Source organism: Danaus plexippus, chromosome 15, assembly GCF_018135715.1.
Source record: "Danaus plexippus chromosome 15, MEX_DaPlex, whole genome shotgun sequence".
NCBI lineage: Eukaryota > Metazoa > Arthropoda > Insecta > Lepidoptera > Nymphalidae > Danaus > Danaus plexippus.
This window is the reverse complement of record NC_083547.1, coordinates 8,944,666-8,967,167: the sequence shown is the minus strand read 5'-3', so window position 1 is coordinate 8,967,167 and position 22,502 is coordinate 8,944,666. Positions and strand designations below refer to the sequence as shown.

At 34.8% G+C, this 22,502-nt stretch overlaps 3 protein-coding genes across 8 annotated transcripts; 1 reads left to right on the top strand and 2 right to left on the bottom strand.

Moving 5' to 3' along the window:
- Positions 1–725: 725 nt before the first annotated feature.
- LOC116766124 (beta-1,4-glucuronyltransferase 1) lies at positions 726–22,112 on the bottom strand. 2 transcript variants are annotated; one of them, XM_032655801.2, is made up of 5 exons: positions 21,958–22,112; positions 18,398–18,494; positions 17,016–17,923; positions 15,969–16,125; positions 726–2,367 (listed from the first exon to the last, which is right to left on the bottom strand). In XM_032655801.2, exons 2-5 carry the CDS (start codon positions 18,449–18,451, stop codon positions 2,146–2,148), a joined length of 1,341 nt encoding a protein of 446 aa, XP_032511692.1. In that variant the 5' UTR covers positions 18,452–18,494; positions 21,958–22,112; the 3' UTR covers positions 726–2,145. The 2 variants fall into 2 exon arrangements, with proteins under 2 accessions (XP_032511692.1, XP_032511691.1); XM_032655800.2 differs by lacking the exon at positions 21,958–22,112 and adding an exon at positions 18,637–18,727.
- On the bottom strand, positions 4,288–11,174 carry LOC116766127 (trypsin beta-like). 2 transcript variants are annotated; one of them, XM_061522993.1, is made up of 6 exons: positions 10,584–11,174; positions 5,730–5,895; positions 5,406–5,637; positions 5,078–5,327; positions 4,726–4,875; positions 4,288–4,509 (listed from the first exon to the last, which is right to left on the bottom strand). In XM_061522993.1, exons 2-6 carry the CDS (start codon positions 5,776–5,778, stop codon positions 4,363–4,365), a joined length of 828 nt encoding a protein of 275 aa, XP_061378977.1. In that variant the 5' UTR covers positions 5,779–5,895; positions 10,584–11,174; the 3' UTR covers positions 4,288–4,362. The 2 variants fall into 2 exon arrangements, with proteins under 2 accessions (XP_061378977.1, XP_032511700.2); XM_032655809.2 differs by lacking the exon at positions 10,584–11,174 and adding an exon at positions 6,375–8,589.
- LOC116766123 (ribosomal RNA-processing protein 8) lies at positions 18,710–22,496 on the top strand. 4 transcript variants are annotated; one of them, XM_032655797.2, is made up of 6 exons: positions 18,710–18,795; positions 19,689–19,756; positions 19,828–20,614; positions 21,048–21,222; positions 21,471–21,707; positions 22,266–22,496. In XM_032655797.2, exons 1-6 carry the CDS (start codon positions 18,783–18,785, stop codon positions 22,477–22,479), a joined length of 1,494 nt encoding a protein of 497 aa, XP_032511688.2. In that variant the 5' UTR covers positions 18,710–18,782; the 3' UTR covers positions 22,480–22,496. The 4 variants fall into 4 exon arrangements, with proteins under 4 accessions (XP_032511688.2, XP_061378973.1, XP_032511689.2 ...); XM_061522989.1 differs by having other exon boundaries at positions 18,768–18,795; positions 19,831–20,614; XM_032655798.2 differs by lacking the exon at positions 18,710–18,795 and adding an exon at positions 18,966–19,137.
- Positions 22,497–22,502: the final 6 nt, after the last annotated feature.

Sequence of the window (22,502 nt, the reverse complement as noted above, 5' to 3'; positions counted from 1 at the left end):
ATTACATTAAAACTGTTATATGTGTGGTTAAGTTTAACTAGATGGCAGCACTATGCCTTTTTTCGTTGGATCTTAAGACTAAGACTGTCTATGCTTCTGTATATATATATACGATTACCCTTCTTCAAAATAAGTATTTATCCAATTAATGTATTTGAGTGTATTAATAAATTACAAACATAATATAAATTATTATATGTAGCAGAAAAAGGTTTATATTGGTTTATAATCTATGGAGATTATAATAAAATTTGACTATGGCAACATATTGTCAAACATTTTAATGTATATATCGACGCAATGCCTTTTATTTGAATAATCAATAATTGAGGGTAGTTGAGATTATCAGGTGTCACCCGCACAACCACCTGCGTTGGCATAAATAGAGGCGATAGTACAGATTACAAGGGGTCTCGCTCATGCCGTTCCTGAGATCGGATCTCTTCGAAGTAAGGTGTTTGTCAAATCGTCTACGAGGTTACCTTCAAGAGTCTGAGATCCTGACTACATTAAAGAGTAAAGTCATCGGTGACGTCAGTTATGCTGACGTCACTCTTTTGAAATGGACAAAGTGTTCCTACTCCGACATATACATCTCCTTTCATTAATGTTATCATTTCAATAGAAATATTTTAAAATGTTATCTTAATCTAAATCTAAAAATTGTATTTTTGAATACAGGGTCATGGCCGAGCTATTACATTCAATAGATCGAATAAAAAACATTTTTATCGTAACATTATATTTTTTTAAACAAATTATTACAATGTTCTGCCGTCAGCGAATATTTTGTCTATAAATACAACTTATAATATATTATTTGTAATTTAAATATTTTTTCCTTCGTATCTACTACTAGTGTAACTTTAAGCAATGTGTATCCTTAACACATGTTTTCATGGTCAAACTACAAACGGAAGGGTTAAAGTTATTTCATCATAAATCTCCGCAAGTGATGAAGTCAAAATGTTTCTAAGAATGACATAACGGAAACTATCTCGATGTAGTTTAACGTTCCGAACTTGTGGTAAGAATACTGACTGTTGCGTATTAATATTTAACAAATTATAAGTAGTAAGTAATAGCTCCTTGACTTCAGACTCTATTATATAATAAACACAAAGGTTTTCAACTGATCAACTTATTTGACTTCAAACAGAACGTGTTGCGTTTTACATATATATAATGTATTTAAATCTATAATTATTTAATTCTCCTACGAGGAAAAGCATCATGTTATAAATATTGCTTTTAGTAAAATTCTTTCTGGCATAATTCTTTCGTAAAAAACATTCTTTATTCGTGACTTAAAACCTCATATAGGCCATTTGGAATCTTTCCAATGTTCCAGTATAGATGCATTACTATAACAAATCAACTTTCATTATACGTTAAATACAATTATAACATAATTTACCACTGACTGACTGACTGACTGACTGACGTCACTAACTTATATACCTATTTTAGTCGGTCTCTTACAATATAACAAAGAAATTTATTTTAATGTTTTATGAACATTGTTTGTGACTCTCGATGTTCTCATAAAAATATAATTTTGCATACATTTGTAATAATTAACAGATATTAAGATGCTTCGATCGACTCATTACCGAGAAACAAACAGGCTATTTAATAACTAACTATATATTTTAGTTATGTATCTGATATATGTAGATATATAAATATAATTATGTTAGTTATTTATTTATCTTTATACATAGATACGTAGATCTAACATGTTACCCTTATAACGCGTACTACTGTTTACGAAAACTATCAAACTAGTAGAAAAGACTATCAAAACGTAAACATTTTAAGATACGATAAAGGCATAGCAAAACAACACAACCAAATGATCATTAACAGCACGTGTTTGGACAAAAGGCCGAAACACATTTTGTCGATGAAAATTTTTATCAGGTACAGTGCACCACACGTCCATTATTCATAAAATGTGCAGACGAATATATCTTCATCGAAATTATACTATCACAAATAAGCCCATTTCCTTACTGTAGTTGAAAGTTTTCAAAGTTCTCTGACAGATCACTGAACACTCAAGTATTGACACAGACGTCAAAGCAGTCCAATTATAGTAAGAGTCATTAGAAGGCCGGCAAACTTAGCACGGCCTTGACTGGCCTACGTTTTCTTCGCCTGCTGAGGTCTCCTCAGTAGATGGAGAGGGTCCCTCCTGTACCTCGCGTACAGTTCCCGTTTAAAGGTCTCGAAGTGTTTTCTGTTCTTCTGGTTTTGTTTCTCCCTCCACAGAGGTCTGGTCCGACGCGCCTGCAGACCCCAGTGGATTGTGAAGATTGGAGACAGGACCTTGAACTCGTATCCGATAAGAAACATCTCGTATACCTGACAAATGAAAATATAATATCATAATATGCTACCAGACACTTGTTCAAGAAATCTTCAACGATTAAAAGGTTCAAACAAAATATAACTCTTAAGAACTAAATAATACAAACTTTTCTATTTGGCTTCTATATTTATTTATTTTTAAAGCTCTCAGTTGAATTTTTCTGATATTATACAAATAAAACTAACAGCTTTACCGCAGTTCAATAAAAATAAAGTTCCCCCCAACCACGACATATTAAACACTATTCCGATGCAAGGCTTTACAAGCTAAATAAATGCAATATCTAGCCAAGCCACAATTGTATTACGTACTCGCCACAAATAAGGCCTGAATAAACTCAACTCCATATATCATTTAAATTCATTCGATTCATCCTCAAATTAAAATGAATTACAGATCTGCGGCTCGAAGCCACATAATACTCAAATAATCAATTACGAATAATCAAAACGTATTTATTATGGAAACATTAAATAATATTAAAGCAAATTATCTGTATTGTTCTGTGATATAAAAAATAAAAATACAATCTTTATATAGAATACTTTATTTTGAAACGTAACAATATACAAAAGTATGACGTAAAATATTTATGATCTTGTATGGGGTTTTCCAATAGGGACGCTTGAACTTTGACAGCTGATTGCGGCCATGTTGTTTGAGTGACAGCTGTCAAATGCAGTGTGTTATATTCATTCCGTCCTCCCAAACCACCATGGCAGGTTACAGTGTCGAGCAGCACGTGCAAATCATAAAATTGTTTTATGAAAATGGGTCTTCAGTTCGAGCAACGTTCCGCGCACTTCGCCCGTTTTAGGGTCGCGATGATCGTCCTGCCGAGTCGACTATCCGTCGATTGGTGGACAAATTCGAGTCAACCGGGTCAGTTAACAATCAGCCGGTTCCCGTGCGTCAACGTAACGCGAGATCTGCCGAGAATATCGCCGCTGTGCGCGACAGTGTCCTCGAAAACCCGCGGCAGTCAATTCCGCGTCGCGCACAGGAACTCGGCCTTTCGCAGACGACAACTTGGCGAATTTTGCGTTGTGACTTGAGCCTGCACCCGTACAAGATCCAGCTGACCCAAGAGCTCAAGGTTAATGACCATAGACAGCGCCGTGTGTTCGCTGACTGGGCATTAGAGCAGTTGGAAGTTGACGCCGATTTTGGCAAAAAAATCATCTTCAGCGACGAGGCGCATTTTTGGATGAATGGCTATGTCAACAAGCAAAATTGCCGTATTTGGGACGAGACCAATCCACACGAGGTTCACCAAGTGGCAATGCACCCGCAGAAAGTGACTGTTTGTTGCGGATTTTGGGCTGGAGGCGTGATTGGTCCGTATTTTTTCGAAAACGATAATGGTGTGGCCGTCACCGTCAATGGTGAGCGATACCGGTCGATGATAACCAACTTCTTTTGGCCTGAAATCGAGAATATGGATCTGGACAACATGTGGTTTCAACAGGACGGCGCTACGTGCCACACAGCACACGCTACGATGGAAGTTCTGCACGAGCAATTTCTGGACATGGTCATCTCGCGCGGAGGCGACGTGAACTGGCCACCGAGATCGTGCGATTTGACCCCGCTGGACTTTTTCTTGTGGGGTTTTCTTAAGTCGCAGGTCTATGCCAACAAGCCGCAAACCACCGATGCCCTCAAAGTCAACATACGCCACGCCATCGATCAAATACAGCCCGATTTGTGCGCCAGAGTCATCGAAAATTGGACCTTTCGTGTGCGCGCCACCAACCGAAGCCGTGGCGGTCATTTGATTGATGTCATATTCCATACATAATGGGGTCGATAGACGTTCCAAATAAAAAAAAAATTTCGCAAATATCTTTCCTACATGTATTTTTTTTTGCATTTCAAAGATCAAGCGCCCTTAATGGAAAACCCTATAGTTAAACGAAGACTTATTTATATCGCATTAGATTTAGAGGAATATATGTCTTGTTATACAGTAATAGAGATGTTTTTGCTTAAACTCCGGTGTTCTGTGTGACCCAATCCCGCAGGGCAGCGACGTTACTGAACACAGTCGGTGATAGCGGCAGGGCGCAGCCCCGAGCGAATGACACGATGCCGAAAGCTGTCCCGCGGAACACCGCCGGCCCTCCGGAGTCACCCTACAGTTAACAACACTTACTACTTATACTTATAATTACATCATTATTAACAAAGAATTAAAAGACGAAGTGGACAATTTCATAACTATTATATGTTCACATGATGTATACCTTATTAGCTCAATAAATTGGTATACAGAGTGTTTCTTCCTTAAATTATACGATGACATGGGATTCAATTTCGATATCGTAGCATGTTAGAGAATTCTGTTTTACCTGACACGATGAAACTCCTCCTATAAGAAAATGTCCACCACAAAACATGTTATTTGTGAGAGCGTCTCCGTAAGACAGTCGGCAGAGCCAGTGAGGGACTACTGGAACGTTAGCCTCCATCATGATCCTGGGAATTCTACGTCCCCCCAACTAAAAAACATAGGTTGTTTTTTTGGAATAACAAGATCGTTTAAAACATATTAGATATCTTTTGTTATCTGGTTATTTATATTGCCTCAATTTCCTTACAATATTCCTACAAAATAAATATTTGCAGAATAAATATTGGCAAAATTAATATTATAAAGTAATATCAGATGAGAAATCTAAATATAATTGACGAGAAACTAACAGCAGTGAGACCCCATCCAGTAACCGTCAGCCTGACCAAGGGAACAGGTTGTCTGGGTCTCGGAAGTCTAATGGGTTGTATGGAGTCTCCGAAGACCAGAGGCTGGGCGAGTCTTAAGGCTGCTATATCGTTGTCGAACTGCGGCTGGCCGTACGACGCATGCCATGTTACATTGGAGACGGCCACAATACGACCTCCAGAGTCACGACGAGTGCTGCCCACACGCAGACGAACAGCTTGCGGTGCTACACTTTATGTATATATTTTTATATTTATCAATCACGTTTCAAATATCTCAACCAACGGCAGTTATCTGAGCTGTACCTACTTCTGGACACAATGTGCCGCTGTTAGCACATAATCTCTGCTTATTATAAAGCCACCACAGAAGGAGTTTCCGTTCAGCACCATGGACACTTGGTAAGGATGTCGCGACACTGAACTCGGTCGGCCTCCGATGATCTGTCCGCTGAGTTCGGGACAAGCTGCCTCCAATTCGATATCTTGAACTTCATTTTCCGTCTCTTCTGCTTTTTGACTATCAACCGCCTCTTGTAAGTCTAAAATCATTAGCAAAAATTCAATGAAAATATTTTAGCAAACTTCAAAGGTATTGAATTCTATTATAACTTTAAAAAATATATTTACTTACTCACAAACGGTATGAGATAAAGAACAAGCCAAAGTAGATGGCGAGTCATTGCAGGTAACTAATTAACTAAGGAGCTGGTGCAACTGTCGTCGAAGCACTAAATCGTTGCAAAATAGGAATTTCTCGCTGCCAGGGTCGCGACCTCCTCGAGTTCACGACTTTCGTACTATTTTTTAAGGTATTAAAAATCAATAAACTCGTTGCAAGGTTCTCACGTAAAAGATTTTTATTTACTAAATCGAATAAGATAGATATAAAATGGTAGAAAATATTGCGATGTAACAATATAAACATTGCAAAGAGAAACTAAGTGTTTTATTGTAATGCAATAAAATGTAAAAATGTTTTAGGTTGGGTAATCTCGCTGTTAAGAGTCGTATAATCTACTTGACATTCACTGACTCTGTCTCTTTATTACTTATATCAATAATTTAATATCAATAATAAAATTTGATAAAATCACAAATAAATATGTTAATACACATAACAAGTCGAGTTAAATAGGTATTCAGTTACATGTAAACAACACATTAACGTAATATGTTCCATAAATAGTCCACAGCTGATAGTGCTCGTGTGGACCACTGTTCAAATACACGGTGACGTCACTTTTCACACGTTTCTAATATAAATAGATCAGCTTACAGTAGACGACCGGCGCTCCAAGACACGTTGTCCGACACATTACTAACTATTGAGCGAACCACAAAATATCGCTTGGTATATTGATTTGTGTATCATAAGACACAATCACATCGTTATTTATTTTTAAAGCTATTTGTAGGTTTTTAGTCTTAAAGCAGATTTTAGGATACAATAGAATTCACATTGTTTTTAAGAGAAATATTTTTATCGTTGTTCAATGTATTTATAACATTGAGGAAATTCACCAAAAACAGTAGCGGAGTGGAGCATGAACAGTAGGGAGTGAAGTGCCAAAAAACCGTAATTATTTTACTATCTTCATCTGTCGCTATATTATCGATAACCCCCGAAATAATTATTTTTTTTGGATTTGAAACAATTTTAAATAGACGCAATTTTGTCTTTCAGTCAAGCATTGAAAAATCAGTCTCTACATGAACCGTTTCCAAAATAAGAAAAAGAAAAAAAATAATAAAAACACTCAATTATACTTTTATACTGGATGAAATCAATACTCGTATTAAGTTATTCGGAAACTTTCTTAAGTTATTTATTCGTCCTATGTTGAATCTGAAAGACTTTCACAATAAGGGAGTCTAGACTGAGCTCTGACCCCTTACTATAATTTTAAGTCGTTTCAAATATAACATTCAAAAATCTTTGCTTACGACGACCCTAAGTAAGTATAGAAATGAATACTGCAAACGCTCTGTATGTAGTGTGAAGATAACAACTTATGATAAGGAAACTGATCGGGATGATACTGCGGCATTGGGAGGTGTCCCAGTTAGCGGATTAATATGTCATCATATATTCAGATTTATTGCTAAAGAGACTTTGACTAGACTATAAGCAACGTGGCTAATGATTAATATACTAGAAATATAGTTTAGCTGTAATTGAGATGAAGAGAGCCGAGGACAAGCGCTTGTTAAAAATTACAATAACAGCATAATATATATCACATATGTTATGCTGTTGTCAACCTGACTGGAGACTGTTGCTGACTGTACCACCTGGTTAATCATCACTATTACCATAAGTATGCTTAGAGCTAATTAACACAACATACGAAGCGTTTTCCGTCTCTCTATACTGTAATGTACAAGATTTATGAATGAAAACTGCTAATACTATGTAGCGTTACGATGCTTACTCTTGGTAAGCATACGAATGCTTTAAATCACATTAGATTTGAAAGAATAAAAATAATTCATAGTGATATATATGATTGTTTGCGCCACCGGGTACGATACATCCGCTGGAGAAACATAAATTATAATCTACTAGAGATTTATTTCACTGTAAGAGATTTGATACATTTAACTTAATATTGTAAATGGGAATAAATATGTTAGTTTTTTTCCTCGTCTCCATATAACTGTATAGCGGAACATGCTGGCTTTGATCTCGAGTAAACATCCGAAGGTTGAATGAGATGATATTGTATTTATTTACTTTGACTTATATCATCGTGATGTACAAAGATATGCTTTGCAAAATCTTTATTTATATACCATGTGTCATAAAAATATACAAACGGTCAAGAAATAATACCGATTTGAAATCTTCTTTGATTGGTTCAAGCTGATCTTGTAGGGTCAGGAGCGTGTCTATTATATATATTATTAGATGGATTCAGAGCGTCTGTTTGTAATATCAAAATATCTTTCCAGTAACACAAGAAAAACTAGGCTTATATCGGAAATGCAATTTGTTACATTTTTGTCTCTCTGTGTGTTTGTTTCATCTCTTTTCTCCCGGCTAGCCGTAGGTAATGTCATAAAGAGTAACTCAAGCTACTGTATAATCGACTTCAATAAAGGAAGTATTTAAATCGACTAAACGTTTCTGCTTCTGCAATAAGTTTGATTATTACTGATTTTTAAAATTACTATACTTATATTCCTAGAAAAGACATTGTTCTTAAATAGTTAAACTATCACCAAGTCCGGATCTGATTAAGGTTGCTTTGGAAAATCGTATGACAGCTCATAACGATGACAAATATTTTCTCAAATGTAGTTTAATATTCGGGAAAAACGCAGTCAATAGCTAATCTACGCAATACGGTTTTACAGATAAAACAATCTGGTTTCATAGCAACCAAATGCGGGAACAACAAATTCATAGAAATGCCCTCTGAAACTTATCCGACAAACCATTTTTTTTATAATTTTATCTTCTAAATAAATATTAAATTTATTTTTAATTAGATGACAATTAATAAAAACAATACGCGGATAGAACTCGGAACATTCATAATAGAACACAAATATTGACAGGAAGTTATAAAATGAATTAATTTAAAACCAAAATCCGAGAAATTATTATGTAAAGGAAAACTGTCCGGGAAACTCATCAGAGTTTAATTATTACAAATCTTTTGAGGAATCCTCCGCTGTCTATAAGACGTGAAATAAAGAAGATCCAAGATTAGCTTAGTTAGTTATCCTCTTAATGGTCCAGTCGGAGCTAACGAAGGTAAATTTACAAAGATTTCCGAAGTAAATTCGCGACAGATGGATTGGCACAAACTCACGTTTCATTATTTTTAGTATAGAACCACCCATCCGCTGTCGGGACGCCGAGAAATATAATTATAACGCCTCCAACATACCACGTTTTATGATATTTCTAATCTTTTACGACTTTTAAAAACGAATTCACCGACACGAATGTTGTTACGTTATATTCAACAAATACATTTTATAATTGACTGTTGTAATGCTATTAATTCGTCATTAGTTCGAGCTAAGGATGCTGAAATGTTAACGATAAATAAATTTCTATAAATTAAACTTATCGATGTAATTAATAGTGATTCATCGACCTTCAACCGTCGCCAGCCGAGCGTGTCATAACACGATCTAGAGATTGACCTTACAATAACCTAATTAAAATCAACAAACCAAATAGATTGAGTTAGTTGTTTGTAACGAGAATAAACCTCTACCAATCTCGGACATATCACCAGTTGTATGTTGTAGGTATAACAATTGTGTTGCTAATAATTAAAGCGCTTTTTGAATAAGTTCATTAGTAAGAATTTAGGTAATACACCAAAGAGCAATGATCTAATTTAAACTTCTCAATTCTTCAGTAATTCAAAAGTGGAACACCAACGAACCAACTCTACCCTTGTTACTGTTATATTTGTAGCAACATTGTCTCAACGTAAACAATTAGAACATCGGGGCACAAATATTTCTTGAGAAAATTGATCAAAAGTTTCTCTTCAGAGTTATCTTAATTTTTACAAGCAATAAAAACCCCTGAACTGCCCTCTCTAAAAATTTTATTTATCTGTATAACGCATTCCATTGTAAATGCTTTTTATTATAGAACAGTTGCAAGCACTTCATTCATGTGAATAAGCACTGCATACAAAACAATTAGACCTACATTATAATATTATTACTAATATATACTTCACAGGGATTTATAATTTCATTCGGTTCATGATTTGTTAAAAGTGTCATCTATATGAAATAAATAGAAACATTATAGACAGGTAGTTCAGAGCTTTATGAAAATTATATTTGTGAGCACAGAGCTGTTACGTCATGTGGGCTGGTGATGTGTTTTAATAAATTAAATACCGCCCATCCTACCTCACATCTCTGTGCACGCTTCTGCTGTTAAAAACAAAATGTTAACATTACTTTTATATTCAAAACCGCTCGTGTCCCCAAAAACCCATACAATTTGATCCGCTCCACTTATCCCAAGTATTTAATTATGAAATCATTTTTAAAAGTGTAACGGACCGAGAGTGTTTTATTAAAAAAAATGTTATTCAAACAACGCAAACAATTTCCAAAGTCAATATTGTGGAGCGATGTGGACGAATTCCGGCGGCGGAAAGCGGGCTTTGGCCGACGATGGCCGACGTTTGCCCACGATAATGCCTACACGTGTAAGATAGAATTTCAGCTTTACGCGCACGACTATTTGTGGACAAACAGGATTATACAATCATATGTAAGATAATATGAAGATAAGTTCTCTCAATTATGTCCGATATAAGTAAATAATACGATTAAATATAAGGAAATTACCATGTGCAAACAGTGAAGAATCTATTATTTTAAACTATTTCAGCTATTAAGTTTCTTACCATGAATACGTAGAATTATCGACACTTTCTGGAGGAATTTTACTACTTTGAACTACTTTTACTAATTTAATGGTTATTTATATACTTACTATACTTCCAACGTAACTTCCAAAATTCTTGAAGGTAGTCGGAAATTTCCTTACGTTATTCGCTCGTTTGTTTATGGGTTAGACGTTTATTCCTCTAAGACGTCTTTCGACAATTGTAGACACTAAAACGTACTCTACGTATTTGTAGTTCTGTGTCTTAACTGTTCTGTTTAAGTGAATTTATTATGAAAAAAAAAATGTATTTATTTTTAATGATGAGCCACAAAATATTGTTAATATGTAATGATGCTTGTATTGTTTAGTTTACTAACAATATTTATTACATGAAGACATCCTATTCGCGTGTTATATGATGTGCTCCACCCAGCCAGCTAACCGCATGCCAAATGTTCTAAGCGGTCGCAGTTACACACGCTGCAGTGCCAGAATGTAGGATTAAAACGAATAATGGCATTCCATTGAACAAAACATTGCGGCAATTTAATAATTGTTTTTATTTTTGGGCAAAAATAAACAAAGCCAAAGTAATCATCATCTCTCAACTCAGCCATGATTATCAGTGATTATTCCTATTTATATACACGCTCTGAATGGCGTGTTAGTGTATTTCAATAACATTAAATAGAGTCTTCAAACCGAGTCTACAATAATGTCAATCTAACTGACACACGCATATAGTTCATAGTAACACCTCGCTAGTTTGGCTCCTCGCCACATAAGTCCAACCTCCCTACCATATATATGCGGCTTTATTTGCTGGCATTACGAAATGTCACTTAAAAGTATTAAGGATACTGTACAATTACCTAGATTTCGCATCGTCTTACCACACACGATAAGTCTCAAGTTTTCCTAAAACTATTTACGAATATTATAGTTTACTAGATTAATAAATGAGCTAACGTTTCGTTTGTAGTGTGACTATACAATCTTGAGGAAAGCCTACTCAATATATTCATCGCCTAATAATATATTTTTTCAATCTATTGTCTAACGTCAATTCTTAAGAATAGTACTTTTCTCTTTTAATTCCAAACAATATATAAATAGTGGTGTGAAATAATTGATTTATGATTGTTGTGTTTTTCCTATTCGATTTTTTATAGCTCAAAAACTTTATCGACATTATTTAAAATTATTACATTTATGAGTTAGGAATTACATTATTTTAATCATAACTATTATTTTAATCTTCTTTAATATAACTCGAGCAGATTTTGTAAAATAGTATGAAGTGAATATCACAGCTGTATTTTTTGTGAAATTTATGCGCGTAATGAAATGGCTCGTTACCGAACGTAACTCATGAATCAGAACGTGTTTCAATATAGTGGCGCCATCTATAAATTTTGTCGTGACCAATTACGCGCTGTCGTTGTTCAAAACTTTATTTATGGACGAGATAGCCTTCCAATATCTTTTTGCCACATACATCCGACTGCGGCCTGTAAATTCAACTTTAATGTCGCTTTGAAACTTAACTCACAATGTTTTATATTCGAAAAATATACCGAATGTTCAATAAAAAACGCAGCGAGCACATTTAACATAATAGGATTAAAATACCTGATCCGATTATTTTAAGATACAATATTAAAATTTATCTTTCAACCAACGAATTAATATGAAACACTAATGTTCAAACGCAACTAATTACATTATACGTATATAAGCAACTATGATCATTTATTCTTTTTAATTTATAGACGATTTTATAAAAATCAGTTTAAACCTGCAAATTAAATGATGAATTGTATTATAAAAAACTTTACAGCAACGTAATCTCGTGAACAGAATACTTAAAGGAAGCTGTAACCGATGCCAGTGAGATGAATTCGGTAATATTTCTTGCATGCTCTTGTTATTGGAAACATAAATCAAACATCATAGCCCATTGCGATGCAAGAATTGATGTAAATTTTATTTTTGTACGTTTTATTCGCACAAGTTATTTTAAATAAAAAATATTTAATATCTGCAAAATAAACGTCGCTGATAATATCATTTTATTACTTAGATCGATTCATTTAATTCATTGGAATGTTATTAATCATTTTTATATATATGTTATTTTATTCGAGATTTATATGTATCTATCGACTACTAATGTCACTGAAATATTTCTCACAGTAAAGATGCTGTGTAGATTTATTTTAGAACACGTTATTCCGAACATAAGACAGTTAACGTTATTCGTGTCGCTTATTTTTATCTTCCGGCCGGATGACCCAGTGTTTAATAGAAACTTTATTAAAAAAATATTAAAGAACTGGAATTTGATAAAATAAACGGTGACTTGTTATAGCATTTAGTGAAAAATCTTGTTATTATGATGCAAACAATCTTATCGTTTCTAACGTATAATAACTTGTAATTTAATTCAAGGATTATGCACTTTTTATTTTAATTATAAACAACATCGAAATGGGGCTGCATGCATAGTAGTCTACACAAGTAGTATCATCGAATTAACATAACCTACAGCGTTTTAATAAGAGCCATGTTGTTATATATCACAACATATGCGGTCTAGTGTACCTGGCAGACCGCCAGCACGATACATACTTCGCTGCATAATCTATATTAAATTTATTTAGTTTAAATATAGTATTTATTTTCGTAAAAAATATTCGTATGGAATTTATTAACAGAACTCTCGTTTTAAGAACATTTGTTTTAAATTTAATCAGCAGACACGATGTTATTAAGGTAACAAAAATTTACACTTCTTAAGTTATTTCAGTTGTATATATTTATATGTGTACCTACTCTTGTTACTAATCAATATAAGAAACAGTAATAATGCGATATTACCAGAATGTTATATGAAAGTCTGTGATGATGGAAAGACAGGCAGTCAGTCAGGCAACAATAACTCCAGTGCCTGGTTAACCATTTAGTGAAATTACCCTTTGTTGCGAGCCGCAAAAAAGGCCCCTTCGTCTTTAAGGTCGCTTGTTTTGACTAAGAGTAATACCTATACGCATAGTTTGAAGACGCGCATATAAATATATATACAGCAGATTGAAGGTCCTTAAAATAATATGCTGCAGGTCCCGCATCTGCTGAATCCAGGACTGAGTAGCGCCGCAAGTTGTTACATTCTTAATATAAGCTTGAATAAGTACAAGTAGTCAAATAAGTCACTTTTCGCACATAAGAAATTTAAATATTTACCATGAAAGATTTAACACCACAACCAAAACGTTATATACCTACAGTATATACATATATAATATTCACGTACGTAAATATATATACATGTATATAAATGTACATTAGAGAATTAAATTAAAGAATTAAATAAAATTCGTCTGAAAAAATCGTACTGGTTTTATAAATAACAATTAATTTTCTTTTTTGTCTTATAAATATTTATTTTCGATTGGATGCTGCTCGAGCCTTAGACTCAACGAACCGTCCCAAAGACAAGGTTCATTAACTTATAACTAAAGGCAATCGTATATTCCAAGAATATATTCTGAAAAGTTGGAGTCAAGGTGAACGTTATGACGATAAAAAGACCCGCTTACGTCTTGGTTGCTTTAAATTACACAAGATTGATATCGACCCTTTTTGGTCGTTGAAAAGATCATTGTTTCAATCATTGATCAAGGTATACCATAATTCGTTCGGTTAATATATAGTCTATATTATTACAGATCATGGAGGTAATGGAAATCGGGCGATAATTAGCAGGATCTGCTCAACTTCCTTTCTTTGGCATAGGAACCACGTTGGCAAAGTTCCAAGATTTAGGGACTATGGCAGTCAGTGAAGGGAGGTGGTACCATCGTATCGAAATAGGAGATAACTCGGGTGCGCATGACTGAAATACTATTCGGACCACTAATTTTGTTTACGTCAAGACTAGGCAAAGTTCTTAATGCGTGTTGGTTAGTAATGCGGACCTTATCATAAAAGGAAAGGCAGTCAGGTAAGCGAGCGGGTATGTGATTGCTATTATCAAGACATGATTATTGGGCGAAAAGAAAAGCTAGCAATTTTTTTTTTCTCCTTGACTGTATAAACTAATGTAGCATCAAACTAATGTATAAACTAATGTATATTTAGCCGGAGGAAGTAGTAAGAATTTAAAAATCACAAGACCGAGACAAGCTTACTTTAACCTATTTTCAGGACATTGTAGCTTGGTTAAAGGCTCTTTTTTTGGAAATAACGACAGGAGTTTTGTGGTTGCAGGCGTCATAATATTCATCTGTGAATCATGGGCGAGCTTTGCCACCAATGGGTACGTCGGTGAAGCAAATAAATTCTTACATGGCCTGACGTATCATATCACTTATAGCGTCCGCGCAGCTCGACGGATCTCCAGTAGGGAAGCAAACCTGCCACCAAGAATAAGATGCAAAGAAATATCTTTTTTTTTCCAAACTGCTGATTTATACCACAACATTCATTTTTCATCGTGAGAAATGTTATCAGACGACGATGATCAGGACTTTTCAATGAGAATTAAACTTTGATAGTGTACCTACCTGGATTTCTTGTTAGGAGGTAAACCAGACAGTTGGCTATATAATTATCCACATACGCCACCATTATATCTTCCTTTACTAGCTAGGAAAGACTTTGCTACAAGGCGAAAGTGTAACATGGGTATATAAGGCACGCCGCGTCTATAAGGCATAGAATTTGCGTCTCCGTCACAAAAAATTAGTGCGGCTAGTCCTTAGTAACCCTCCGCAGTCGTCACCTTGTAGTGATTGGACGGGTTAAGTGTTCTAATGACTTCCAGAATTATACCGGCAGGTTGTACTATGCTGGCCAGGTCTGGGGCGAGGAGATAGATGAAAAAAGGAACAGCAAAGAAGCAGTGAGAAGTGAGCTTCTTCTCGGTCTCTAGCAGAGAGTCTGAGAGAGATGGGGATGAGCTGAGTCGAGCGATCTTTGGCATGGTACGATCGTTGAGCAGCTTGTTATAGGTGCCAGGCTGGGATAAGGTCTTTACATTTCTTGAATCAAATCTCAATTTGGTCCAATTCTTAAGGTATCTATTTACTCTCATCCTCACTCTCATCCTCCATATTACTTCATCAATGACACAACGGAACTCAACGAATCTGTTGATGGAAGGACTTTCTTTGATCGATGAAAAGTTATCCGATAGAAGCCTTAGTTTTGGCCTTCCACCGAGTTTCAATATAAAAATAATATGGAGTTGTGTTCCGACAAAATATTTCTTCCATATTTTAGTAGTTTCATTTAGTTTGAACAACATATATTATAAAGAAAACAATTTTCTTAAATGCAAGAATAAAGCGGACATATGTAGACAAATAAAATATAAAATCAAGAGCATTGCATACGTTTTCAAGTGGGATTAAAATATAAAAAAATATTTTGGACACTTAGCCGCTAGTTTTGGTGGTTGTTTGTTATGAAGTTATGTTATCTACCTACCTGAGTGTTCCTGGTGAAGCCGTACCCTAGGAACCTCTCATCATGAGCGGGCACGGTATCCGGGGCCACGTAGAACGGCTCGTAAAGCAACTCGAAGTTAGTCACCGTGTGACTGATATGAGTTGAGAGGCTTTCATTCCCGCCTGAAGACTCCCACCTAGGGGTTCAAAATTACTTACGTCAGGCGACTATTATAGTACCTCATAATTGATAAAATATTAAAGTTTCTTATATGTTTTCCTATCAAAACTTGTTTAAAGATGTTAAATCACATCACATACTATAGCCGCTTCTTAATAGCAACCAATATGACCTAGCAAGAATTAATAATTTGTCAAATATTCACAAGTCCAGTTACGACCAGTCCAACCTTAAGACCAGCTCACGTCGACAAACTAATTACATACAGTTTTCAGGTTTACTTTTACAAATTAGTGGTGATAATAGTTTTAACGTACGTCAGGAAGTAATAAACAATATCTTTCATTGCTCACGTCACAATACAGAAAAATAACAGAAAACGAAAATTTGATAATAGAAAAAATCTAAAGAAAGTCATTCATATGACCTTGTAATCCATAAGCTAGAACTGTTCTTAGTAATGTTTACTACATCTACCATATTGACATTCGCTTATTCTGGCCAACTAGTAAAAACTTACACATCTGCTTAAGAAAAAATTAAATCCTTCAATTACTTAACTGACCAACTCGTATAAGCGAAAAATTAAGAAAAAATTAGATACTGTCCGTTCAGTTCAGTATTCTATGTGAAATTGTGTCAATAATGGAAATATCATTTTCTCATACCATATTTGCTCTTAAGTTTAATGTTTGCTCTTAAGTTGTTTATTTTTATTCTCTTCTTCTTTTGAATTCATTAAAATAAAAAGGTAAAGGTATGTTAAATGATTAAAGACCAAATTCCCGAAATATGAATCGAATAAATTTAAATAACTTTTTTCCGAGTCTATTCCCACCTCATGAGATTTCAGTGATCACTTTTCTAAGATTATATAATAACAAGTAGTTGTGTATTTTACATCACCTGGAAAAGTTTGAAGCGTACTGATTATATATGAACACCTTCCTATGAAACGGTATCGCTAATTTATTTCTTGAAAGTCTTAACAGTTCTGATTTATTCGTTGGAAAGTTGGCAACTCTCTTATCTAGTTCATAGGTTGGCACCACGTATGCGCACATTTGACACTTTGGAACACTTGACAGAAAACTGTCCAGCGCCTCCGCCATTCCTCTAGAAGGCACTATGTCTACGTCGACCAGGAAAACGTAGGGAGTATGGCAGTTTTTTCTGGCTAGGTTACGTAAATGATTCTGAGGATAAGGGTGTCGCGCTCTCCACGCCACTGTTTCCGACTTCCTTTCTTCGGTTGCTAAAGGAGCGACGTTGCAGTTCCTCGCCCAATTCGGCACATTCGACTGCACGCCCGGTCTCTCTGCCGGCATCGCGACGTGAAGGGCCAACCGCGCGTACACATCCGGCTGACATCTGAACAGCCACATTTCGAAGGCCCGCAACAACCTTAACTCGTCGCCGGCCACGAACACTGCGACTGAGATGGGTCCGGTCCAGTGAGCTGCTATACCCAGCAACTCGTGCAAACGTTCGATCGAGCTCTGAGTCGCGAGACACACTCTGCGGTTGGAGGAAGCGTCCGCGTACATATCCCCGACAGCCGCGTAATCGAACATCCGGTAAGACCTGGAGCCGTCCCATCTCCCGAGACGCAGGTCCAGGTTAGAGATGGGGTCCTCTTCTATCGAGAGAGGAGCTGTGTCGATGCAGGGCTCGCAGGTCGGCAGCTCAGGTTGCGGCGTGCTGCGCGGCGAACATGGCACAGGGCTCAGCAACCACAGGTTAGCGACAGCGTTGTAAACAACTAGCGTCACAGCCACTAGTGTTACGATACTCCATTGACAACGCCAACGCCACTGAAAATAGATAAAGGACCGTTAACAACTCTTATAATATAGACAAAACAAGAGAGTAGGTGGCACAGAAAATATAGTTAGGTTGTAACTGAAAAAACAAAGGTTCGAAATTAAGTCATCTTATTCTTGTAGATTTACAATAAGATTAATTCCATTAATTGATTTCTTGCATCATAATGATAAACAGCTACTATATTGGGAAGCTGAATGCCTTCCAATCTTCAATTTGATGGATTAATTTCTTTTAAGCATTTTCTTATCGTTTCATTTAAAATATTTGAATTTTATTTTATCAACAACAAATGAGAGTTCTTAGATTTGAAAAAGCTTTTTTTTTCTTTATTAATTTAATTGTGTTTATGTATTTTTCAAACATTCAATCGATTGCAGTAAAACTTGAAATCTGTATTTATTTTTTTTAAAAGCCTGATATTTTATGTACATATGAATGTACTTTTATAAGAGGATACTCACAATTCTGTCTCTCCTGGTTTTGGTCAATGGTCTTTGTAGTTCAGACAGCCGCATCTTACGATATTTCTTTAAGCTTTCTATAAGCCTCTAGTTAGTGCTGTAAATAAAATATAATGTTAATTATATGTAATGCTGAGTTTGTTCTTCCACAAAATATTTATTGTTGGTAAATATAGGTACAGTACAATATTTAAATAAACACAAATTAATATTTGAAACTATTTAAACAATATAAGTACCTTATATCATTTTCCAGCAAATATTTGTTATTTCTAGAATACACCCGCACGGCTATGTGCTATAGTTTATTTCACACATTCAACGTATAACCTAATCTCGTTCACAAACAGGAGCAAATAACAAAATAGACTTTAACCAATATAATATGTGCATACCGAGTAAGTAGCAAGCAGATTTAATGTATATTCTTTTTTCAAATGCTCGTTTACTATATTAATCGAGGTATTATTATTGTGAAGTAATGAAAACACCTTCTTAGTACAGAGCAATCATCCAAGGCGCATGTTCAATTCACAGACATGCGCTAAAGTAATGCATTGATAAGTAATCATCGTAATAACTTGATGTAACGTAAATATCGTAAATATTTAATAAATTGTTATGTGAAGTGTACCGGTCCTGACTTCGCAACAATATCACCTCGCCAACGAAACCCATAACATTCCCAAAACCACAAAGGAAATGCAATGCCATTGATATCCTAATATTGGAGTCATCATGTAGGTTTGGTATAAAATTAATGTTTTAGATAATGCGATTTTATGTTTACTCTTTAAATAACGCGTTAATGATTTTAATTTTTTTTATATAGTTTTACTAAGTTTTTGTAGTTCTAACCTCTGGCTGGGCGTGGCTCGGGCTAAACATTACACAAAAGAATCGTGTTTGTTTCCATGAAATTAAAAACAAATATAATTTCGGAAGCTTTGTTAGTTATTGTTACTACCTCGTTTTTCCTTTTAAATACATAAATATATTTAATTAATTAAACCCTAATAAAATAATATAATTTATTATAATATAATATTATATAACTCAATATCATTCAAACAAATGGCGATTTATTTGAAAAGTTAATTTAAAAATAGTCATATTTAAAAATATATACTTTCTTCGACTATTGTAACATTAAACGTCAAAATTACAACGACACTGACATTAAATTCCATCAGATTTTGAATGTCAAAACCGCACTTGTATATTGTAAATTTATGTGTTATAGTACATATTTAGAGATTCGTTTAAAGTTTGATTAACTATTTCTTTTAAGTTATGGGTAAAATGTTCAATATACCAGAATGGGAGGACACTCCCGACAATATCGTCAGTTTTCCGATGGTGAGTTTATTAATTCTGATTTGTTTACGATCGCAATTTTGAGGTTAAAAGGTAAAAGACTATTGTTGCAGAAGTTTGAAAAAGAAGAGCAAACAAATGAAAATGAGAACATGGAAGTAACAGAGTCCCCTAAACTAACAGGCGGCGTAAAACCCAAGTTCAAAACAAAGAACCTTAGTAAGAAGGTAAATAATGCCAACAATTTAATTAAAAATAAGGACAAAGTCGATATCTCGAATAAAAAAAGTACAAAAAAAAAGATTGAGAGTTCAAAGAAAAAAGAAAACTTGTATGATACAGACAAATTAGATGAATTGACAATAAACGAGAAAAAACGAAAACTAGATTTATATAAAGGAGATGACATGGAAAAAATATTATTCAATGAAAACACAGAGATCGAAACAAATGAATGTATCAAACCAGATAACAGTGTAAGTAACCACAAAAATAAATCAAGTAAAAAAGAATCAATATTACCAAAGGTCGAATTACTTAAAGAGAAAAAGAAAAAAAAAAAGAAAAAGTCTAAACAAGCAAAAGGAGATCAGGTTAATTCCGATAACAATATGGAAACAGATAATAAAATCAATGAAAAGGTAAACCAACCACAGAGTATGGATAAAAAGTTAAAGAAAAAAGTTGAAAAGAGAAAATCATCCGTATTGAAGGATGGCTCGGTGAGTGACAGTGAAGATACAGTAAAGAGAGCAAAGAAAGTAAAAGAAACAATTGTTCAGACGAAAGATGACAAGAAGAAAGTTATTATAAAGACATTGTTGCAAAAAAATAATGTAAGGAATAGCATAAGTGTGAACAGCAACAAGCTCCGAGAGAGGATGATGGAAAGACTCAAAGGTGACTTAGTCTGAGAAATCATTAATAACTAATTTATATGGAAGTTATTAAGTATTATGCTGTTACAGTAACAGTGTAATGGAACTAATATTTTTCAGATTACTATGCATATTTTATTATTTTAAATACTACCTATTCCCTATGTTTTTGTTATTATGCAGCAACCGAGATCACGGACAGATGAAATGTAGTTTTTAAAATAATAAAATACGCGTAGTAATCTGAAAAATATTAGTTTCATTTAAATGAATACATGCGATAGTCTTAGATCTCACAATAACAGATGCCAACCTCACAGATGTGCCATCAGCACATGGTTTTGCTGTTCTTAAACTATTTACTTGAAAGTTTTGTGATAAATCACAATATTATCTTGGTTTGTGGATATTTTTTAATTTAATATAGTTGGTAATAATTATATTAATTTTTTTAGCTGCTCAGTTCAGGTATCTGAATGAGAAGTTGTACACTTCATCTGGATCAGATGCTCGGCAGCTGTTCCAGGAGGATCCTGGCGCTTTCCAAGTGTACCATGAGGGTTACCAACAACAGGTGAAGAGGTGGCCCATCAAGCCGCTTGATGTCATTGTTAAGAGGATACAGAAGATGTATGTATGTTTATGTCAAGGATTGACAGTACATTTATCTAGCTATACTAACTACCTCCTATTACCAAAGACTTTATATTTCTGTAGTATTTTGAATAGGTTTTAGTTACATCTTATTGAAAACTTCTTAATATTAATGCAAGGAATTTTTATATCAAGTATAATAAGAAGATAATAAATAGCAAACAAAATGTTACATAAGTATTTGAGGGTGTTCTTAAACGATGATATTTTCATATTACTTCCAGGCCCAAAAGTTATGCCATAGCTGACCTGGGTTGCGGGGAAGCAGAGCTGTCGACCCGTGTTGTGCAAAAGGTGAGATCGTTTGATCTCGTGTCAACTAAGCCCTGTGTGGAGACATGTGACATGGCACACACTCCCTTACTGAGCGCCTCCATGGATGTAGCTGTGTATTGTCTAGCGTTGATGGGAACTGACCTCACACAATATCTCATCGAAGCTAACAGAATACTCAAAGTTGGGTGAGAAAAAGATTATATATATTCGTTTTTATTTGACTCCAATCATATAACTCTAAACTGTGCGCCTGCGCATTTATAGAATTATATTTATTAACAATTACGCATCTACGAATATTCGCAAACTTACTTACGACTACCGCTGATAATTTAAAATCTATATGATTTAAATACAGCATAAAGTTAAAATAACGAATTCAACGAGCGCAGATAAAAAAATAATATTGATAAACAAACTAATTAGTTCACTCACTATAGTAAGCTGTATACAGCGAGACGAGACGACTCGAGAGCTGACCCTGGCACTAAAATAAACTAGTATTTTAAACAACAGATACAACGAAACAATGTTCTCATAGTATAGTCTCTGTAAAGTACATAGCACATAGCAGTTTTAAATAATTACACGTAAAATATGACTAGCTAATTGTTAATTTACACATAATATTCTTGTTTAGATGTCATAGTTACTCATTACTAAAAAGAAAAGAAATTAGAGAAAAGCTATTTGTGTGAATTGTTTTAATAATACTAATACTGATCATATGTTTGTATTGACAGCGGCCATCTTCTGATAGCGGAAGTCGAGAGCCGTTTCCACGACGTCGATACGTTCACGAGCGACGTTCAGAAACTTGGCTTCAGTCTTAAAAAGATCGATAAATCCCAGAAGGTGTTTGTGTTCATGGAGTTCACCAAGGCCCGCGACCCTCCGGCTAAGAAGGGCAAGTTGCCGAATATGTCCTTGAAGCCATGCGTTTATAAGAAACGATAAATAAATCATACAATTTACGAAGC

Coding starts and splice junctions, on each gene's coding strand:
- LOC116766127 (XM_061522993.1), bottom strand. CDS start 5,778: ATGACTCGCCATCTACTTTGGCTTGTTCTTTATCTCATACCGTTTGTG. Junction 5,638..5,729: donor TTATCTCATACCGTTTGTGA/GTAAGTAAATAT, acceptor TAATGATTTTAG/ACTTACAAGAGGCGGTTGAT. Junction 4,510..4,725: donor GAGGAGTTTCATCGTGTCAG/GTAAAACAGAAT, acceptor TGTTAACTGTAG/GGTGACTCCGGAGGGCCGGC.
- LOC116766124 (XM_032655801.2), bottom strand. CDS start 18,451: ATGCGGCTGTCTGAACTACAAAGACCATTGACCAAAACCAGGAGAGAC. Junction 17,924..18,397: donor AAACCAGGAGAGACAGAATT/GTGAGTATCCTC, acceptor ATCTATTTTCAG/TGGCGTTGGCGTTGTCAATG. Junction 2,368..15,968: donor GCTTCACCAGGAACACTCAG/GTAGGTAGATAA, acceptor TTCATTTGTCAG/GTATACGAGATGTTTCTTAT.
- LOC116766123 (XM_032655797.2), top strand. Junction 20,615..21,047: donor GATGATGGAAAGACTCAAAG/GTGACTTAGTCT, acceptor TAATTTTTTTAG/CTGCTCAGTTCAGGTATCTG. Junction 21,223..21,470: donor GTTAAGAGGATACAGAAGAT/GTATGTATGTTT, acceptor TATTACTTCCAG/GCCCAAAAGTTATGCCATAG.